Source organism: Brachyhypopomus gauderio, chromosome 9 (genome assembly GCF_052324685.1).
Source record: "Brachyhypopomus gauderio isolate BG-103 chromosome 9, BGAUD_0.2, whole genome shotgun sequence".
Classification (NCBI taxonomy): domain Eukaryota; kingdom Metazoa; phylum Chordata; class Actinopteri; order Gymnotiformes; family Hypopomidae; genus Brachyhypopomus; species Brachyhypopomus gauderio.
This window is the reverse complement of record NC_135219.1, coordinates 12,197,806-12,217,378: the sequence shown is the minus strand read 5'-3', so window position 1 is coordinate 12,217,378 and position 19,573 is coordinate 12,197,806. Positions and strand designations below refer to the sequence as shown.

At 45.9% G+C, this 19,573-nt stretch overlaps 1 protein-coding gene across 9 annotated transcripts in view; it reads right to left on the bottom strand.

Moving 5' to 3' along the window:
* ralgps2 (Ral GEF with PH domain and SH3 binding motif 2) overlaps positions 1-19,573 on the bottom strand; it is a 63,369-nt gene that overhangs the window by 27,362 nt on the left and 16,434 nt on the right. For all 9 annotated transcript variants that reach the window (XM_077017206.1, XM_077017207.1, XM_077017201.1 and 6 more), the window contains 8 exons: positions 16,575-16,701; positions 16,325-16,460; positions 15,892-15,999; positions 14,216-14,266; positions 7,123-7,206; positions 5,615-5,704; positions 5,340-5,432; positions 2,498-2,624 (listed from right to left, as the gene is read on the bottom strand). In XM_077017206.1, the coding sequence (XP_076873321.1) occupies positions 2,498-2,624; positions 5,340-5,432; positions 5,615-5,704; positions 7,123-7,206; positions 14,216-14,266; positions 15,892-15,999; positions 16,325-16,384 (613 nt within the window). In that variant the 5' untranslated portion in view covers positions 16,385-16,460; positions 16,575-16,701. The remainder of the gene's footprint in view (positions 1-2,497; positions 2,625-5,339; positions 5,433-5,614; positions 5,705-7,122; positions 7,207-14,215; positions 14,267-15,891; positions 16,000-16,324; positions 16,461-16,574; positions 16,702-19,573) is intronic.

The following is a 19,573-nucleotide window of genomic DNA, read 5'->3' as shown; positions in this document are numbered from 1 at the left end:
GACAATGAAAAACACATTTCTATGGATCAGGCGCACAAAAGAGTTGAGGGAGGGCTGAGGGACGAAGAGAGAGAGAGAAAAGAGAGAAGGAGCAAAGGAAAAGAAGGGATGAAAATGGCACATGAGAGGAGAACATTCCTTCCACATAAAGTGCTTTGGTTTCATTTTTAGAAGAATATTTCATAAAAACTACAATTCCCCCTCTTTCTCTAGTACCCCTGTGGGGTTATCCTTGAAAACATACTCCATTACTCTTTCCTAACAGGGAGGACAGCCATGCACACACGCACAGACAAGGACAGATGCAGGATTGGGTTGGAGGGCGGACACACACACACACACACACACACACACACACACACACACACACACACACACACACACACACACACACACACACACACACACACACACACAGGATAAAACATGAAGGGATTCTCCCCTAGCTGGCTCTCAGTCAAACGTGCTCATCTCCTGTCTAGGTAAAATATCCTCATAGCCAGAGTCTCCCACTCCCAGCAGAAAGGGGGGAGACAGGGCAGGGGTGAGATGAGACTGGTGACAGGGGAAGAGAGGGAGACGGGGGGGGGGGGGGGGGGGGGGGGGGGGGGTGAATAAGTGAGGGGCTCTGTTCTTTTGTCCTACCACTCAGTCAGTGAGGTTCCATCATGTAGGTCTCTCAATGAGCTGGTACAGGTCAAGCCCAACTTCCACAGGCCACTGCACACCTTCACAGTGTGGACTCACACTCGGAGGTAGAGGGGCAGAGGCAATAAGGAACTCCTGCCAGACAGGCCAGCTTTCATAGTCCTGTTTCATTAAATCTTCCAGTCAGAAGGTCATAGAGTTCCAAAAAGCCCCTCCAAAAAACTGCCATTCGCCTCCATGAGCTTAAGTCCTTTCTCTCTCTCTCACACTCCCCCCAACACACACACACACACACACACACACACACACACAACACACTGCAGCTTGTCCATTGCTCTCCAGCTCTGCCTCGGTCCTCTTCACACTTGGAGAGGGAGTTCAAGGTTTGGTCTGATTGTCAGATAAAGTTGGACAGTCAGGGTAAAGAGTAAGTAAAGAGATTCAGAGAGTAAGAGCAATTGACAAGTTTTCCACACAGTAAATGAGAACATCTGAAAAACATTCCTGCTGTATACGTGAGACAAGGATGACTGGGTGTTATGAAAGGGGATTCAGATCTTCAGTAGAAGTGTGCAGTCATTTCCACTCTGCCTTCCAGAGTGGCTGTGGTCCAGGCCACCACACACACAAACATCAACACGGACGCACAGATGCACAACACGGAGCTGAACGCCAGCACTAATGATCAGAAAAGCAGACTTTCCTCCTATCTGTCAAAACTGTGTGAGATCATGGGAATTCATGCTTTTCTCTCTCTCACACACACACACACACACACACACACACACACACACACACACACACACACACACACACACACACACACACACACACACACACACACGGGGGAGAGACAGGCCTACATGGAGAGGTGTAGAAGGGGGAGAGAGAGCAGTGATTCGCAGACGGCCTGGTTTGGACTTGTACAGGGTTCATTCTGTCAGAATGGAAGGGCCAACAACTGACTGACTGACCGACCTCCCAGAGCTGGAGTGGGCGGAGCCTCAGCAGACTGTGACAATGGAGAGGACAAGCGCACACTCACACGCATGGAAGCACAACAGCCGGCACGACACCTAGGAAGGGTTCATGAAAGTAAAGAAAGTGCAAGGCAATCCTACATCTGTCTGTGTGAGAGCGCGAGCGACACACACACACACACACACACACACACACACACACACACACACACACACACACACACGCCACAGTAACTATGCCCACTGGAGTGGCTCCCGGGTGCAGTTTGTCTCTCTGAGAGAGTCTCAATGTGCGCATTTTGGATCACAAGTACGAGACGGATCCCGGACAGGCCCGCAGAGTGGACCTGAACACACACTATGCTCAGAAAACACATGCCTCTAACAGATTTAGCGCTGCCGTCAACAGTGGATGCACTGCTGAAGATTGGTAGACGTCAAGACACACTGCTGCAAACACTTCAAACGTCAGAAGTGAAACCCGTTGCATACCTGCTTACTGGAGACAATACATTCATCATTTTAAAACTGAATGACAAGTCTGAAGCATTAATTCCATTAACATACAATAACCACAGCCAGGTGCAACAGGCTTTTTGATTTTGTTAATATCTCAAACTGATTCATCCATGACATCACTGTGCTTCTGTTTCCAGTGTTCACAAATACGATCCAAACCCAGTCCAGACACTACTGGTGACTGAATTTCTCAACAAAGAAGCAGGCCTAACATATTGCAGTCAGCTCCTTTTGATGTGGGATATATAGCCTCTCATACACCGGAGAGACATAGAAGCATAGCCTCTTATACAACTAAATGCCAACACAGAGACAGAGAAAGAGAGAGACAGACAGAGAGAGAGACGTACCAAGATACGGTATGCAGGAGGTCATGCTCTGGCTGCTGATGAAGTCTCTCAGTCTCTTGTAGTTGTCCTCTTTAGACATCAGATATTCCAGCCTCTCAAACGTAGCCCTGTCCTTACGGCTCAGCAGCTGGAGGAGAGATTGGCAGAGAGGGTTTGGGTTTACAGCATGGCCGTGTAGAGCAGCACAGGTGAACAGTGGCCATGCTGCTCTGCTAAAGCAGCAACACCTAGCCCAGCTGCTCTTACGAACCTCCCCGGAGAAGTTACACACATGTATCATGACAAATTACAACCACCAGCACACTTCAAAAATACACGTCTGCCTTTCATCAAATGTCTGTAGACGTTTTAGCTTTAACTGGGCTGCGTTTGATGGTGTTCAAACTAAGAGCAACATTTAACAGGACTGGTGTGAAGAGGACAGACAAGCCAGAACTGAATCTCCCTGACAAAACCAAGATGGATCCCCTTCAAATGATCCCCGCACGCGCACACACACACACACAGGTTGTCAACATCTTAACATAAATAAGCACAGAGGCATTCTGCAGGATATCAAATTAAACAGAAGCTCTGAAAACCATCAGGTTTCCTCTACAGAACTGTGCTCCCCTAAAATACTTGATTATATAAGTCATGTCAATTAAACCAACTGTCTACATTGGTTAGGTCAATAAGAGCAGGGAACCAGTGATGGAACCGATTATAGCAAGATAAGATCACATGAACACTTTATTATAAAAACGAATCATTTTAAAAGCCTGACCAAAGCAGACACGCAGAAAAGCTCAAGCCAAACTGTCTGGGATTCATGTCTAAGATTCTTTTGTTGGCGATGCTAATGATGCACAGAAGCTGCTGTTTTTAGGAGTGGGAATTTAAAAAAGACCTGAAGTATGAGAATCAGGGCTGAGTGCTGAGTGCTGAATGCAGGGCTGAGTGCTGAGAGCAGAGCCGGGAGCTGTTGGAGGAAAAGCATCGCGTAGTTAAGGATACGTCTTCCCTTTGCTGTGCAGAATCTGTGAGGCAGATGCGAACGGCCCCAGAGAGCAGTGGGAATACAGGACGTGTGGCAGGAAGAGGCCGTCTGCTCAGTCAGCTGCTGGGCTAAAGGCTATCGCTGATGTGGCTTAGAGAAACGGAGGACTTCTTTTCCTCCTAACCGCCAGAATGGTACAGCGTCCTCCTGGGACGTTTTCAGCGTGGTGATGGAGGACACGGCACAGCTACAGTGAGCATGCCCTACTCTGAGGTACCACAGGGAGATGAGAATGAAGGAATTCTGCTGTGGTCCTTCAGGAGAGGGTTGGCTCTAAGACCGGAGAGGGAGAGGACAACAGAATGACTGGCTCAATGGATGGCAAACCTGCCTGAGAGAGATTGTGTGTGTGTGTGTGTGTGTGTGTGTGTGTGTGTGTGTGTAAGAGAGAGACTGATACAAGCACAGAGAAGGAGCAGTTGTCAGCACTCTCAGGTGGACTTTCATAGCAGAGCCAGAATGTTCTCGAAGGTGGCGGGGCAACCATGTCTCGGGTCAGTGATCTTTAGAAAGTTGGGCCATGCTGCTGCTGATAGAAGCGACGAAAAGACGAAGATTCGAGTGAGGCTGAAACGATCCTCTCGACGGTGGGACAGCATGCTTTCTCGAATACGCTCCTCTCCAATCTGCCATAGACATGCTCTACTTTAATTTAAGGTGGTAAACTGTACACATTCAACCGAAGCTAAGCCTGCTCAAGACTTTTCTGACGTCTGTGCTGCCTGCTTCGGAAGGCACCCGCGGCCCCGCACCACACGGTCTGATCGTGCCCTTCTAGATCCACTTACCGGACATTGTGTTTTAAAGGTTTCTTCTGACTTTATGGACGTGCGCATAGAACCAACTCCAATAACTGGTTTATTTGGTAGCGCTATAAAATATCTGTCCTTGTCCAGAAGAAAATATACTGTCTGTTGTACTATGCTCAATTACTGTTTCTATATGAAAGAGGATATAAAAATATACCTTGTACAAAAAAAAGATGCCTTGATTCCAACACCACTTTAGCCTTTCCATTACCATTCCAGTGCAGTAAATGTCAATGTAAATCAGCCTGGAAATGTCTGGAAATGTGGACAAGTGCAAAAGTGGAGCAGGGGACTGAGGACTCGACACACAAATCCAGAAAGTTAGATAAAAGAATTACAGTGCTTCCATGGGGTCTGTGTGTGTGTGTGTGTGTGTGTCCCCACTGAAACGCACTGTTCCACTTTCCTTCATGAAAACCAAGGACTGCTTGAAATAAAGATGCCAGAGCTACACCAGCAAAGCTCCAGGCTGCTGATCCACATGGTCATAATGAGCAGATGGCACTGAAACACCAGCACCAGGTTTCAGGTTTTATTCTGGGGCATAAACTGGTTAATCTACAGCAGTTCCTCTCAGATGTAACGGTCCATCCCGTCTCCAAGCTGCTCTAGTGTTTGGAGGTTAGCAGCATAAGCTAATGAATGAATGAAGCCAATGAATGCAGGACCATACAGAAACATGTATACCACATCAACACCCACAGGGTATACTGTAGATATTTAAAATATTTAAACTGAATCGGACTTTTATTTACCACATCTAATGTGGGTACACAAAATCTAGTGAAAAGAACAGCCTCTCAAACCCAAACCTAAAAAATCCAAACAAAAACCAGTACACCACTCCAACGTTCACCACCCGTACATCATGCCAACCACTAATGTGTACTCCACCCATACACTACACTAGAGCCTTCTCCACCCGTACCCCACACCAACCACTAGTGCGTTCTTCCACATGTGAGGCAGAGCAGGAGTGGAGGAGGATACTCACAGCCCACGTCTTGGTGAGTCTGAAGATCGGAGCGCTCTGCAAAGCGGACACCACTGCCATCACTGCATGAAGGTTGTTCATGTCACACAGTTTCTGTGTGGTCAGAGACACGCACACACCCACACACACGCAGGAAACAAACCAATGAGACGGAAAGCATTTGATCTACTTTCACAAATCCTAAAGTAAGCATGAGGTGAACATGAAGTGATCAGATGTTACGAACGTCCCGAAATTCACAGGTGTTGTGCTGAGATTGGGCTGAAAGCTGTTACCTTGGCTGTTCTGATGTAGAGACTTAGAACCTCCGCTCTGATCTTTAGAGTTTGGGCATGAAGAATCTCCCGCACCACCCAAAAACTCACCTACACACACACGCACACATGCACACGCAATATGAGACATCAGTTTATGACTATGACTAGCCTAGTGCCGAAAGCCATGTCCTCAGGGTCAGGAAATCTCTGAAGGCCTCTTCCTTTAGCTGCACTTGTTTGGAAGCAAAATAATAACTTTAGAAGTATGAATGAATGAATGAATGAATGAATGAATGTTTTAGTTTATATAGCGCCTTATCTAGATACCCAAGGGGCTTTACAATTGTTAACACAGCTACGTTACAGACAACCAATCACACAAAAAAGTACATTTTATTGCTGTTGCCTGGCAGAAATGAAGAGCAAGGGAAAGACCATTAACCAAAAGAATGACCACCACCGTTCCCAAGAAAAAGACGTCCATGGTCCTTCACTGTCCACCCCTCTATAGGTCTAGGATTGTACAGGGGCTCCTCCAAAACTGTCCGGTCATCTCTCTCACTCTACTCATCATAACCCTCGTCACTGGGCAATGCAGGAGACCCATGCCCGCATGTACTCACTCACACTCACACTCACACACACACACACACACACACACACACACACACACACACACACACACACACACACGTCATTCTTTAATGCAGTCTCTTTTTCAAAAGTCACAAGATCCCATTACTACAGGAGGCTTCGGTAAATCTAACGGATTTATTCATACTTCCTGTGTAGAAGAGTTATTTATAGAGGCTTCAGGGTGGGAGGATAACGCAGACATATATAATTTATACATATACTCTCATATACACGCACACAGAGTGAAAGGGGAGACAGAGGGGCAGAACTCGGTCCCAGTAAGGAAGTCTGCACCTAATCTATTACAGGATATCAAACACTGTGTGTTCACATGTGTGAGTCTGTGTAGTCACAGACACGTGCGGGCGTGCACCCACACACACTAAAGACACATAATACTTTTCATGGAAGTCAAGAAAAACACATAGGGAGGAAAAAAAACAAAAGGGGTTTTGAGGAACGTCTCAGAATTAAGCCAAAAGATATTATGACAGTATTCATGCGAAAAAGATAACCAGATGTGCTTAATTTACAACATCTGTCACTGTTTAATCCAAATGGTGTGTGTGTTGAAATGACTTCTTCAGAATAAGTGGTACATGTGTGTGTGTTCACACACAATCACACCCTTCTTTAGTGAGTTATCACTCAGTAGTTGTGGGGACATCTTTACTGAAGGGATTCATTAGAGTTCTTACACACGTGCTGCCTCAGAACTTTCAGCAGCACCCATTAAGAGAGAGAGAGAGACAGAGAGAGAGAGAGAGAGAGAGAGAGAGAGAGAGAGAGAGAGAGAGAGAGAGAGAGAGAGAGAGAGAGAGAGAGAGCCAGCTAACAGAATGAAAAACAACAAAACAAAAAACTGTCCAACTGCACTCCCTGCCTGTTACCTGGTTGAATCTGCGTGTGAAGGCCACGGCATTGGGCGCCGAGCTGTGCTTCTCTTTCTTGTTCCAGCCACAACTTGCGAGCTCCTGGGAAATAAATGAGAGCATTAAAGGGAAGAACAGACTCCTCAGAGGAAGGGTGCTAACAGCAGGGAACAGACTCCTCAGAGGAAGGGTCCCATCAGTCCAGGGCTGCAAGCAGTGCTGAGGTCTGATACAGACAATCGAGAGATCACCACTGCCCTCACACTGTGGAGGAGAAGTACTCTCAGGCCATGACAGAGTGCCAAAGGCTCAGCGGAGGAAAGCATTTCAGCGGTTTTCATCCGAACCAACCCTTCCCATTATAAACCTTAAAGAAATCCACCAATTACCCAAACATGTAGACAAACAAGACATGTGTGAAGAGCAGGATATGAGCTCAGAAACAGCAGACAAAAACATTCAGGGGGCGAGGGGGAGGGACTATACTGGAATTAGGCCTTTTTTCATAGAGGAGTTAGAACTTTTTTTTTTCTGCAGCTGCAGGGCTGCTATCAAATATCAGCTTTTCAGGAGTAATGTCCGTATAATAAAAGACGGCCAATGAGGTAATGACAACTAGGAGAGAACCAAAACAGAACAGAATGTGGTCAGAGAGTGTGAGGAAGAAAAGCAGAATAAACTAGAGCTCAACGAACCAGAACCTGGCACAACAGAAACGTCTTGACTTATATTTCCCTGTGTCTGATGGAAGGCAATGTCCTATGTATTCTGACTGGTAAACATGGAAACAATTTTCTCATTGTTCTAATTAAAAGTAAAAAATTTCATTAGGAAAAACAATAATAAATCATTAGAATAAGGATTAGTGTTGCTAAGCAGCAGCAGTCACCACAGCGCCAGTTGTTTCTAAACCTAACCCCTAGCCCTTTAAGCTCAGGTTAAACTCAAAATCCCAATAACCCCACAGAGACAGCGCTGCTTCTCTCTCTCTCCCCACACACACACACACACACACACACACACACAGAGTTACTAAGGCATTATGGCTGGGTGCTGGGATGCAACAATTCACCTACCACAACCACTGCATAAGCTAAAGGTCTTCGGAAAAGTGGCCACAGGGCTGCACACCCACGGAAAGGTGTGAAACTGCATCCGGTTCAAAACCGCACACCCTCGAAAAGGTGAGGAGCCACACACCCACAAGAATGATGGAGGCAATCACTTACTCAACATTCCATCCTCCACCTCTCCACTCACCCTTCCACACACTGGGGGCTTCCCACACTGTTAGAACCACACTCAAAGAGTCATATATCCACACAGGACGCGAGCACACACGCGCACACACACGCGCACACACACCCCTGTCAAATGAGGTACACATATGACACAAGACATACCACATCTCCAGAGTCCAACACTGACATTTAATGATGCAAGCTTGTCTCAATTCTGAAAGCTTATTCAAGACAGAATTAAAAGCATAATTCTTTAACATAATGTAAAAAGCTCAGCATGAGCCCTTTTCCAGTGACGAACATGTTTAAAATGTCAGTGACTAGTAAATTAATCAGTATGCAGGTATCCACACACACACACCAGCCTACTCATAATGAAACCAATCATTAGTCAGTCAGTCTGTCCAACTCTCTCTCTCTCTCTCTCACACACACACACACAGTCTATCTCTCTCTCAAGACTAACATCTATATCTACTCAGCAAGACAAAGTCAAACGCACCTTCATAATAATGAGTGTGTGGCTAGCCAGCAGAGTGTGGAGCTTAGCAACATGCACACAAACACAGATGTGGCCTGCAGGCCCCCAGACGGCGGCCCCGCACTGCTGACTACTGAGGACACGGGATCCTGCTCGTCCCCTGCACTGTCTACCAGGCCAAAGAAATCATTCTTGACAACAAGCGAAGTTTTTCCTAATAGATGACCAGACCCTTAACTAATGGAGCTTCCAGAGAACTCTGACTCTCTCTCATACTATCACACACACACACACACACACACTCTCGCAGGCGTGTGTATGTGCCCAAAACACACATACTCAAGCACACACCTTCACAGCCTCCCACCCACCTACCTACACCTCCACCCACCCTTTCACACACCCATACCCACCTACCTACACCTCCACCCACCCTTTCACACACCCATACCCACCTACCTACACCTCCACCCACCCTTTCACACACCCATACCCACCTACCTACACCTCCACACACACCCATCGTACAGAGCTGTCACTATGTTCTGCTACAGCTTCATTTTAAAATCCCATTCCTAGGATTTCTTGTACATTTTTGTATCAAAAATTGTAGAAAAGACCTCCAACGTGAGTGACCTCTGTTGTGTATGATGTCTACATCTAGCGCATTCCATGAAATGTCATTGTCAAGAATGTGTGTGTGTGTGTGTTATTACAGTTCCCACTCAAAGGAAAATTGTCAAATTCACCGACTTCAACCGACTAAAAAGTTGAACTGAATTTGAACTGAACACGAAATAAATGACAAAGTTGCATTACATTAACAATCTTGTTTTGTGGACTTATGATGGACCGTTTAAAAGCTATTGAAATATTTGACAAAACTGACCACCACAAATTGGTGCAATGTATCAATACCCATCTTTTAGTTGTAGATTGTTATTTAGGATGCACTTAATGTAATACAACTTCTTTGGTGGTCTTAGATGGACCGTTTAAAAGCTATTGAAATTATTGCAAAAAAGTGTGTGCAGTCCTCTGCAGCCTTTACTACCGCCACTAGAGTCCGTGTTAAGGTTTGTAGACGGTGCCTTAGACATTGCAGTGTGACAGGAGTACATTTAAAATACCATGTTTTTAAAAATACACCTATTCCTGACGTAAACAAAGTTGTAGATGTTTGTCTTGGTTGCCAGAAATAAAAAATTGCATATTTTGGCACTTTTAACTTTATTGAAGAAAGAATTCCAAATACCCGAGCGTGAAACGAACATCGTTTACATCGTTTTAAGTTCATTTTAATGGGATCAAAAGTCACTCGTATTTATACTAGGAAACTTGGTACAGTTATAAAGGAGTGCGTCCTCTTATGGTCCGACAAAGATGTAGACAGTGTGAAAAATCCGATATTTTTGTCTTCGCTATTTTCAACAAGCTAACGCTTAGTGTTAAAGTTTCAGCTCGGCTCCGCTGCTTCGCGAGTCACGTGATCGGATTCCCGCCTTTGTTGAAGGGCAGAGACCAGAGTTGCCAGGTTCGCGAGTTGTATCACCTGCCGCCGCCATTCAGTGGCAGTCTGGAGCCCTGGCATGCATCTCTGTCTTTTTTCAAGATAAAATACGAGTACAAAATTAGAAGAGTAGCCTATTGATTTTTTTACAAGCTGTCCGCGACCCACCCGGAATGTGTCCGCGACCCTCCAGTTGAGAATCACTGATCTACGTCTAGAGACGATTTCAATAATCTTAACAATTACTACGTACTTTTCCATAAACCATGTGATGTCGCTCCGGCATGAAAGTTTATGCTTCCAAACACTATGGCAGCCCAGTGCTGAGCCTCATGTGCCCCAGGCGGCTGTCCAGGTGAGTGGGGAGGTGCTGGATGGAGCAGGGCCCTGAAGCTCCAGCGTCTCAGCGGGGGAGACCCTCCGTGTGGCCCAGCCCGGCCTCCGCACCACGTGAAGCTTTCTGAGCTTCTCCAGCGTCTCTAGGCTCGTTTCTCATGAACCGCACTGGAAGGTTTGCTCGAATGCATTTGTTTGTTTTTGTTTCCCATGCAGGAACAGAAGGGCCAGTGCTGAACACAGTCTGGTGTCTCCTCTATTGAAATCATATGAGCACCAAGACATAAAACCACAATGCAAAGCTCAGACGATCACTTCATAACCATTGCTACTGTGAACAACAAATCAAAACATGCACTCGCATCCAAAATCCAAATCTAAACAGGAAAAAACAACATTCCTGTGGTTCTATTGACTAGAAACAAAAATATTAAGTCTCATCAGAAACACATTGTGCCACCCGTCAAGACACACACATGCATAATATATAGATGCACATTCACCCACCCACTCTCACTTTTTCATTCTACTCTATTATTCGTACTTTGCTTTTAAGCGCCGCGTCCCTTTGCAGTCACTATAATGGAAAGCTCCCTTTTACCAAACCATATGGAGGACAGTAAGGAAGGTGCACACGTGTGCAACTGAATAAAACCCACAGCACTCTGCCACAGCAGCCCCTCCACTCATCTCTCCATCTCCAACAGCACGCAGCAGAGCACAAATCACGTGAATCACACACGCCCACAAACCGATCGTCTCCATCCGTCCCCACGAACTGCAGATTGGGCGAGATGATAAGAGCCATGAAGCAGACCACACGGGGCCCAGGTCCATGAGGAGAATGCCGGAGAGGGTTACAGTACAGGTGTCTGGAAGCCCAGCTGTCGATGCTGATTTAAAGTGCAGCCTGAGACGTGGGCTACTCCTCACACACACGAAGGCCGGACAGTACACCCCCCCCCCCGGTCTGGTGCAGCCTGGAGATAAGCTCTCAGGCACGTCTGGAAAACCCGACATGGTAAAGGTTGGCAGGAAAGGACTCGAGGGAGAAGTATCATCAAGAGAAGCACAGAGACGAAAGATGTCGGAAAAAACAGGTGAAGTGTGTGAGGTAAGAGAAGGTACCGGAGTGACTAAGAGCACATACATTCTTACTTCACTTTGTGCCATTACAGCCATTAAATAGTTATTACCTATTACCAAGTGTACATAAAATGAAACCACCCACTCAATAATATCAGAACCACCAATAGGCGCGCGTACACACACAACGCAGCATGTTACACCTGTGTGTATGTCTTTATCCAAGTCTGAACATGGCCTTTAGAAAGATCATAAAACCACAATTGTATTCCCAGAAACGGACTACAGTGAATGCATGTTCCAGAGATGTTCTCTCCCTCTCTCTCTCTGTGTGTGTGTTGAATAGCAGTAAATCCTTCAGAAATCACCTTTGTAAGTGTGTGTGTGTGTATATATATATATGTGTGCATTTGTGTATGTGTGCCAGTGTGTGTATGCGTATGTGTGCCAGTGCACATATATGTGTGCATGTGCGAGTGTGTGTGTGTGTGCCTGTCTCCTGGCTACATTCTTCCCTACAGTACGTATGTCCTACAGTGATGTGGAGGGTGCAGCTGAGCGCAGCAGTCAAAACCCCCGCACAGTCTGTGCTGTAACCATGACGCCAAAACAATGGCGCTCTCTCTCTCCCTCGCTCTCCCTCATTACCACTGTTTGCACTGGACAGCTCGGATTTGATTTTACGTTATTTATATATATATAAAGCTGGGAAGGCGCCAGATGACCAGCAGAGACAGAAAGGTCAGCATTTCCAGAGGGAATTATTAAACCCAGGGTTTTGAAGTCAAGTGGCTTTCAATCAACTCGGCACACACAGAGGTAAATGGCCCGACGATTATTAAACGTTTTAATGTAGCTCTTTATACACATTGTCTGTTTCATAATACACTACATCAGACAAATAAAATCCAGCACAGTAACATGAATACTGCCACCTCCACAGTAACACAGGACTTATTTTTGAATCCATAAATATATTATATTCATCAGAATGCATTTTCACCCACTGTGCTGAACGTTTCATAAGAAGTACTGTAAAAGCAGCTCAATACTCAGGCTTGGGACGTGTGTGTGTGTGGTGTAGTGAAGAGTCCCTGAGCCATAAAGCTGCTAGCTCTCACACTTTTCTCGTGCATGAGCAGGACCCAACTGGCTGGACGCCACCAACAGAACCCCGCCGACGGGATGTAACCCCAATGGGCCGCGAATCAAACAGCCTCATTCTCATCCCTTCAGAAAGCCGCATAAGTCAGATTACACATACATACGTTTAAGCTCATTGAATGTCTAACCCCAGAATGTAGGAAAAATTTGTCTTTTTTTTTTTTTAGCCAAAACATGAGCAACATTAGTCAGTAGAAAGGAAGAAATTTGCATAAATCATTATTAAGTTATTCAGTGTTTAATATATTCTCAGTTAAGCTCTGGTAATTATGCATATGAAAGTAATCACCATATATTGAAACATGTATAACTAAAACAAGCAAATCTCAGGCATGCAATATTTCCTCTTAACCCCATCTCTCTCTCTCTCTCTCTCTCTCTCTCTTCCCCTCAGTCTCTGTCTCTCTTCCTCTCTGTCTCTGTCTCTTTATTCCAGGGATCAGATCTATTTCGCCTCATCCCCATTTTGTCAGTGGTAATATAAAGGAAGAGCTCCAGAGGGCTACACTGGGCTCCAGTGTGAGGAAGCTCATCAAACACTCTATAAATCACAGCTTACTCTGCTGAAGGCCTCCACCCAGAGAACACAGGTACGTGCGTTTGTCTCCATAAAATCCCTCAGAGCAAAGCTACACAGGAATCAGTACAGACAACCCAATACAAACTGTCCCTGTGTGTGTGTGTGCGCGTGTGTGTGCGTGCACGCGTTTAAGATGCTCGCTGTCGTAAGCATGAAGTCATTCATAGCCTATTAAATGAAAGCACATAACGATGTTCAAGCACGCACTGGCTACGCACGTCAAGGTGACTTTAAGAAGAACACCTAGAACAGGCTAAAGCTTATTCAGACATGGGAGTAAGGTGTGTGGGAGTTTCTGCATGTGTGTATCTGTAGGCATATTGATGGGGGCAGAAAAATCAGATCAGCAGATTGTGATTGAACAAATTACATTTTCAGAATATGAACTGCTCACTATATGTGAAATATACATTTTGGACACACCAAACTATTCAATATAGAACCAGCGAGTGTGAATGTTCAGGGTTACTGAACAATGTGCTGGAATGCAGAAAAGTACAGAGATGCTAGGCCACTGGCAATGAACACTGGCCAGATGATGAAGGATTGTAGGTTTATGGTGTACACAGGAGCTGACAGCAAGATGTTAAGGAAGAGTAAATTCAGTGCACTTACTGCCCCCTTCTGGTAGGAGACAGCACCAACCAAAAAATAATAATAATAATAAAAATAAAAAAAAAGCGTGTGCACATACAAATGACAAATGTACTCACCTCAGGCTGAATGGCCCTGAACACTGGCGCGTCCATAAGAGTGATCTGGCCCTATGGGAAATTATAGAGAATATATAAGAAATTATTTTTATATCAACCATAAAAATACTATTATTTTTTGAATGATTTTTGCCTGAGAGCAAAAATATATGTTTACAGGAACAGTGTGTGCTGTGGGAGGAGGACTGCGATGAACACATTGACTGTAAACACATGTAGACAGTGTTAAATTAATAATAGGCCACATCAACTCTCTGTGGTCTTCTGTTCTGAGGGGATGGACAAGTCTGGCAGCATCTGGCTGTAGACATAAATAATAAATCAGGTTGTGTCTGCACTGCAGACTCCCAGGTCCTTTGAACATGAATGTGCTGATCAGTAACGCAGTAACTCTCTCAGGCACGTGCGCCTGCTCTGAGTCACGTGACTGTCAGGGGAGCGGAGTGACTGTAGCCCAGATTAGAGCAGGACACAGGCAGGAGCGGGCCGGCCCCTCAGCCACCACTCCGCTGGGGCTCGGCCTGGGGATTTATGATGGGTCTTCAGTTAAGGTACAGGATCCTGCAGCGGCAACATGTGCATGCATGAAGGAGGGGAGAGCACCCTGTATTGAAAGATGCAGCTCTTTGCTTCTTCTCACTCCAAACTAAAATAACCCAAATTTAACATCCCGAAATCAACGACCCAAACCGCTTTATACATTTCTGACCTTTAGTCTCCAGATACAAGATTTGCCTCTTAAGACATTTACAGGTGAAGGTGCTTTATAGCCATGCACACCAAACAATGATGGAACTACATAAACACCAGCAGGAGAAGGGAGGAAAGCGCCACAGCGCACTGTAGTTGACATGCACATCCACTCCTCCAGACCACCAGCGTGAAGGATTGGTCATTTCCAGTGGCAGTGCATTTTAAACGCTAACGTACGCCGCATTAATGGCACGTCTGTTTGCACTGCCGGTTGCTATGGCAGCACTGAAGTTAAGAAACTCAAAGAAACAGAACGGATGATCTCAAGAAGCCTTCAGCGCACCATGGAATCAGAGTTAGGATATAAACATCTACTTTTCCTAGAAAGTCAGAAGCACTTCATGGCAGCTCAGAAGTGAAACGTTCTGGACCTGCCATGCTGGCACTGTGCCAGGTGGGGGCGATAAAGACTCACCTGCTTGCAGGCCGAATCCACGGTATTGGTGTAAGTGCTACGTTTCAAAAAAAAAGCCCTAAATAGCCACAGATCTGGAATGTGTGAAAGGAGCATTCTGACTCCACCATATTTAATTCAGACACTACAGGACATTATAGCCTGTGGGACGGACTGATGGAATACATCAATTATTACTGAGGCTGATCTGAGTGATTTGCCCAACTCCACTGCATTGCCACGCATGCCCTCTGAACTTTGCAGCCGAGCGTGTGTGTGGTGCATGTGTGCTCCCCTGGGGTGCTGTGCATCTGTTACTCATTTGCCCAATCTCCGGGTAAATGTGAAGAACAGATACTGAAGTGTGAAAAGGTATTTACTTGAAATGAGTCACCATATTGCCCTTTATAGCTCTCAAACACAGACATACACCCATGGATGTACACACACCTTCACAACTGAACAAACTGACACACATGCAAGGATGTACACACACACAAACAGGGGTGAGAGGGTTGGGATGTCTTACTGCATATTCCTCCGGTGTGACCTTCAACACATCAAAGACAACGGCGTCAAAACTCTTCTTGAGCTCAGCTGAGCCCTTCTCACTCAGAGACTCAGAGCTGCTGCTCCTCTGAGACACACACACACACACACACACACAATCACTGAGAGACAGCGACAACGACTAGCTCTGTCTGACCCATGGATAAAGGTAGTTACTTCCATAACATACATTTAAAACAAAGTGTCGGACATCAAACAGTACAAGCCCAATGAACAGAACAAAACTATAAGAACACCATAAGCAGGCTACGTGGCTAAAACATTTAGCAGTAACACAAGCTTAAAACCTATATGTTCAAGTAATAAGTTCAGTTTCAAGTAATCAGTTCATGCAAAAAATAAAAAACACTTCCTTCTAGAATTAATGGGAGTGTCCAAGCAGGCAGCCTGACCTCTGATACAGTAGCAGTTAGAGCGGAGACACTGGGTTGGCCATTAGGAAGATCCATCATTCCCAAACCATCTAGTACTAGCAGAGTAGCTTCCTCATCATCGTCATCATCTGCTGGAGTCTGCCTGTATGGCACTCTTCGCACACACACACGGGTGAGAGTGTGGTGAGGACAGTGTGTACATCATTAAAGCTCTCCCAGCAGGTTGTAATCTTAAGCTACATACACAAACCCCACAAACTCTCCTTACCTAGTCAGTGTCAGATAAGCATTTCTGCAGATGATTTGTTCACGTCACTGGTGGTCAGGATGGACACAAATGCCCAGTCTGGATCCTCCAGATATGGAAAGGTGTCCACACTAGATCCTCAGATAACCTGAGAGAAAGAAAAATACCAGCTTATAACACACAGACACCTCCAGAACCCATGCTTATTTCAGAATTTTGTTATAGCAATAATATCCCTAAAATCTATCTAGTCAGTTCAAGATCATTCAGAACTCATAGTTCAAGATAATTACTCCTGTGATGCGGTCAGAATACCACAGGCTCCACATTTGTTGCTTTAGATGCTTTTGATCATCAACCATTTACAGCAGCTGTAAGTAATAGTAATGTGTTGCCATCACCACTAGGTGGTGCAGTGACTTCAGATGAGCCCGATGCGGGCAGAGTGCATGTTGGTGGGTGTTGGTCAGATTCATTAGAGGGGAGTTCACAATAGTTCATCAAAGAGAAAGAACTTTACAGAGCAGGCAGGGTTAGCAGCTAACCACATGGCAGCAGACACAAACTCACTAACTGGCCAGAACCTGTGAGCGGTCCTGCAGGAAAACAGAACAGCTACAGGGTAGGGGATGGGACAGAAGGCAATGTTTAACCCCCAAATGAATGAGTAGAGCAACTCTCAGAAAAGGCTGCCAGCTGACAGTAATGTGCAAAGAGATGACTGTGCATCATCTACCATCAAGAGGGCAGAGTGCCATCTCTCAGACAGCAGCCATACCCATGAAGCACACTTTCGGCTTCTGGGGTGCACGTTTGCACCACTCCACCCCAGACAAATGCGCTGATCTATAAATGCTCTGCAAGGTTCTCTCTCTCTCTCTCTCTCTCTCTCTCTCTCTCAGAAATATTGATTTGACAAGCAGGGAATTCAGGCAGGTCTGCATGGCTGCAGTCGTCAGCATTCGCCAGGATAAGAACACGGAAGCAGAGAATAAGTGAAGTGTTAAAGTCTGCGTTTTAGCACCCAGGTGACGATCTACACCTAACTGAGTTCAACATGACAGATGTGTCAGAAGAGCAAGAACAACGAGAGCTACAGTGTCAAATATTCAGCAGGGACTCAACTAACTTCATTACACTCTTAATTCTATTTTAAAAGAATTCCAATCACACACCTTGAGCATGCGGCTTCTTATCGTGGAGAGCTTACTCCAGCATCCAGACACTCAAGCGCCGAGAAAGACTGAATCAGCTATAGCACATCAAGCCAGGAACTAAACACTCAGGGCACCTGACGTCGAAGTGTGTCTTACAAAACCCAGTGCTGCTTCACAAGGTCAAAAATGTAGGGGGAAAATAAATAAAAAAAGTGTGACAGGCCAGTTTTACACAGCTGAGCACACTACCACACCCAAGCAATGGCGAACAAGGCCTAGAGAGATTGGAGCACTCGGGACTCGGCCACTCATTCCGCCAGCACAGCGAGGTGTGGGGCTGGACCCCTGCATGCCAGCCAGCGTGGCAAGTCTCCTCTGCTCAGCCTGTCTGGACGTCGCTAACATCTACTCTCTGCACAGGAGCATGGTCGGCACTCTGCCCCAGCCCAACAGGGATGTGAGGGGCCCGGGGCCGGCACACGGGTCAGGTCTGGGATTCCCCAAGAATCCAGAACCCTGGGAGCTGTAGAGTTTTACTGACAAATTGGCAATTCTGCTCACGAGAAGTGCTTTGAATTATATGGGCGACCCAGGTAAATGACTCAAGCAGATAGGAATGTCCAAACAGGCCAGCGATGACCGTGTGAGTGAGGAATGCCTGAGTGACAGCAGGCAGACAGCAGTCCTCTATTTGGGCAGCTGGCACACAGCCACCCGCCCTCCCTGCCTGCACGCACAATGGACATCTGCCCTCCCTGCCCTTTGCTTCTGCCTGCACACACATCTATGCACCCACTCTGTGGCTTTGTGGTCCACTGTGATCTGGTGTTCCACTGCTACACTTCCTGTTTTATTACATGTATGGGCTGACCCACTACTGAACACTGGCATCTGACTACGGCTGCAGGAGATCTGCTCCCTGCTACTGTAGCATAGACGGGTCTGAAATGTCAAGACTCAATCCTCCATCTTTCATTTCCCTGAGCATCACAGACACACAGAGCCTGATGAATTAGCCTTGAGGGACATGCATGATGAGAAACCGTAATATAGAAAAAAGTTTCTCAGCACTTCTCAGGGAGTGGGAAGTCTATATATGTCTTCACTATGAAAACCTGGCGTTCATCAGAAGACATTTACATTGACAATATCAACACCCAGAACTTTCATTCTAGTTACCTTATACTTAGCCTGATTGTGTGATTTGTTTGTGACTTGTGTATTCGTCTGTATAATTTCTTTTTGAGTAATTTGTGTGTTAACGGGCCGCCCAATGGAGGATGGGTTCCCTTTTGAGTCTTGGTCCTCCCAAGGTTTCTTCCTATTCCCCACCATCTAGGGAGTTTTTCCTTGCCACTTGTCGCCTTTGGCTTGCTCATTAGGGATTTGGACCCATAGTATTGTTAACCTTGTAAATCCTGTAAAGCGCTTTGTGACAACATGTGTTGTGAAAAGCGCTATACAAATATATTTGATTTGATTTGACTATATTTTGAATGTCCCTTATCTTGGTCTGGCACAAAGCCTGCATGAATTAGGAAGGGGGGGCAATTTCAATTCCATCCATGCCACAGTGATATCCATGGCAGTCAGGGGAAACTTAGTTACTGCTTTGTAAATAATTGATCCCTGAAACGTGATGTTCTACAAGGGTGCTGTCAGCAGCTGTGACTCCCAGAGTCTCTGGTGCAGGTAGGATGCAGTGGTGGACCTGGACGTGTGCACCATGCCTGCAGAAAGGCGGTGAGTCACACCTCAACCCATCTCAGGTCTCCAAGGCCAAGTTGGGATATGATGCATTTTGCCAGAGGAAATGCAGTAACCTTTAGCTCTAATGCCATGACACAACATCTTTTGTTGTCC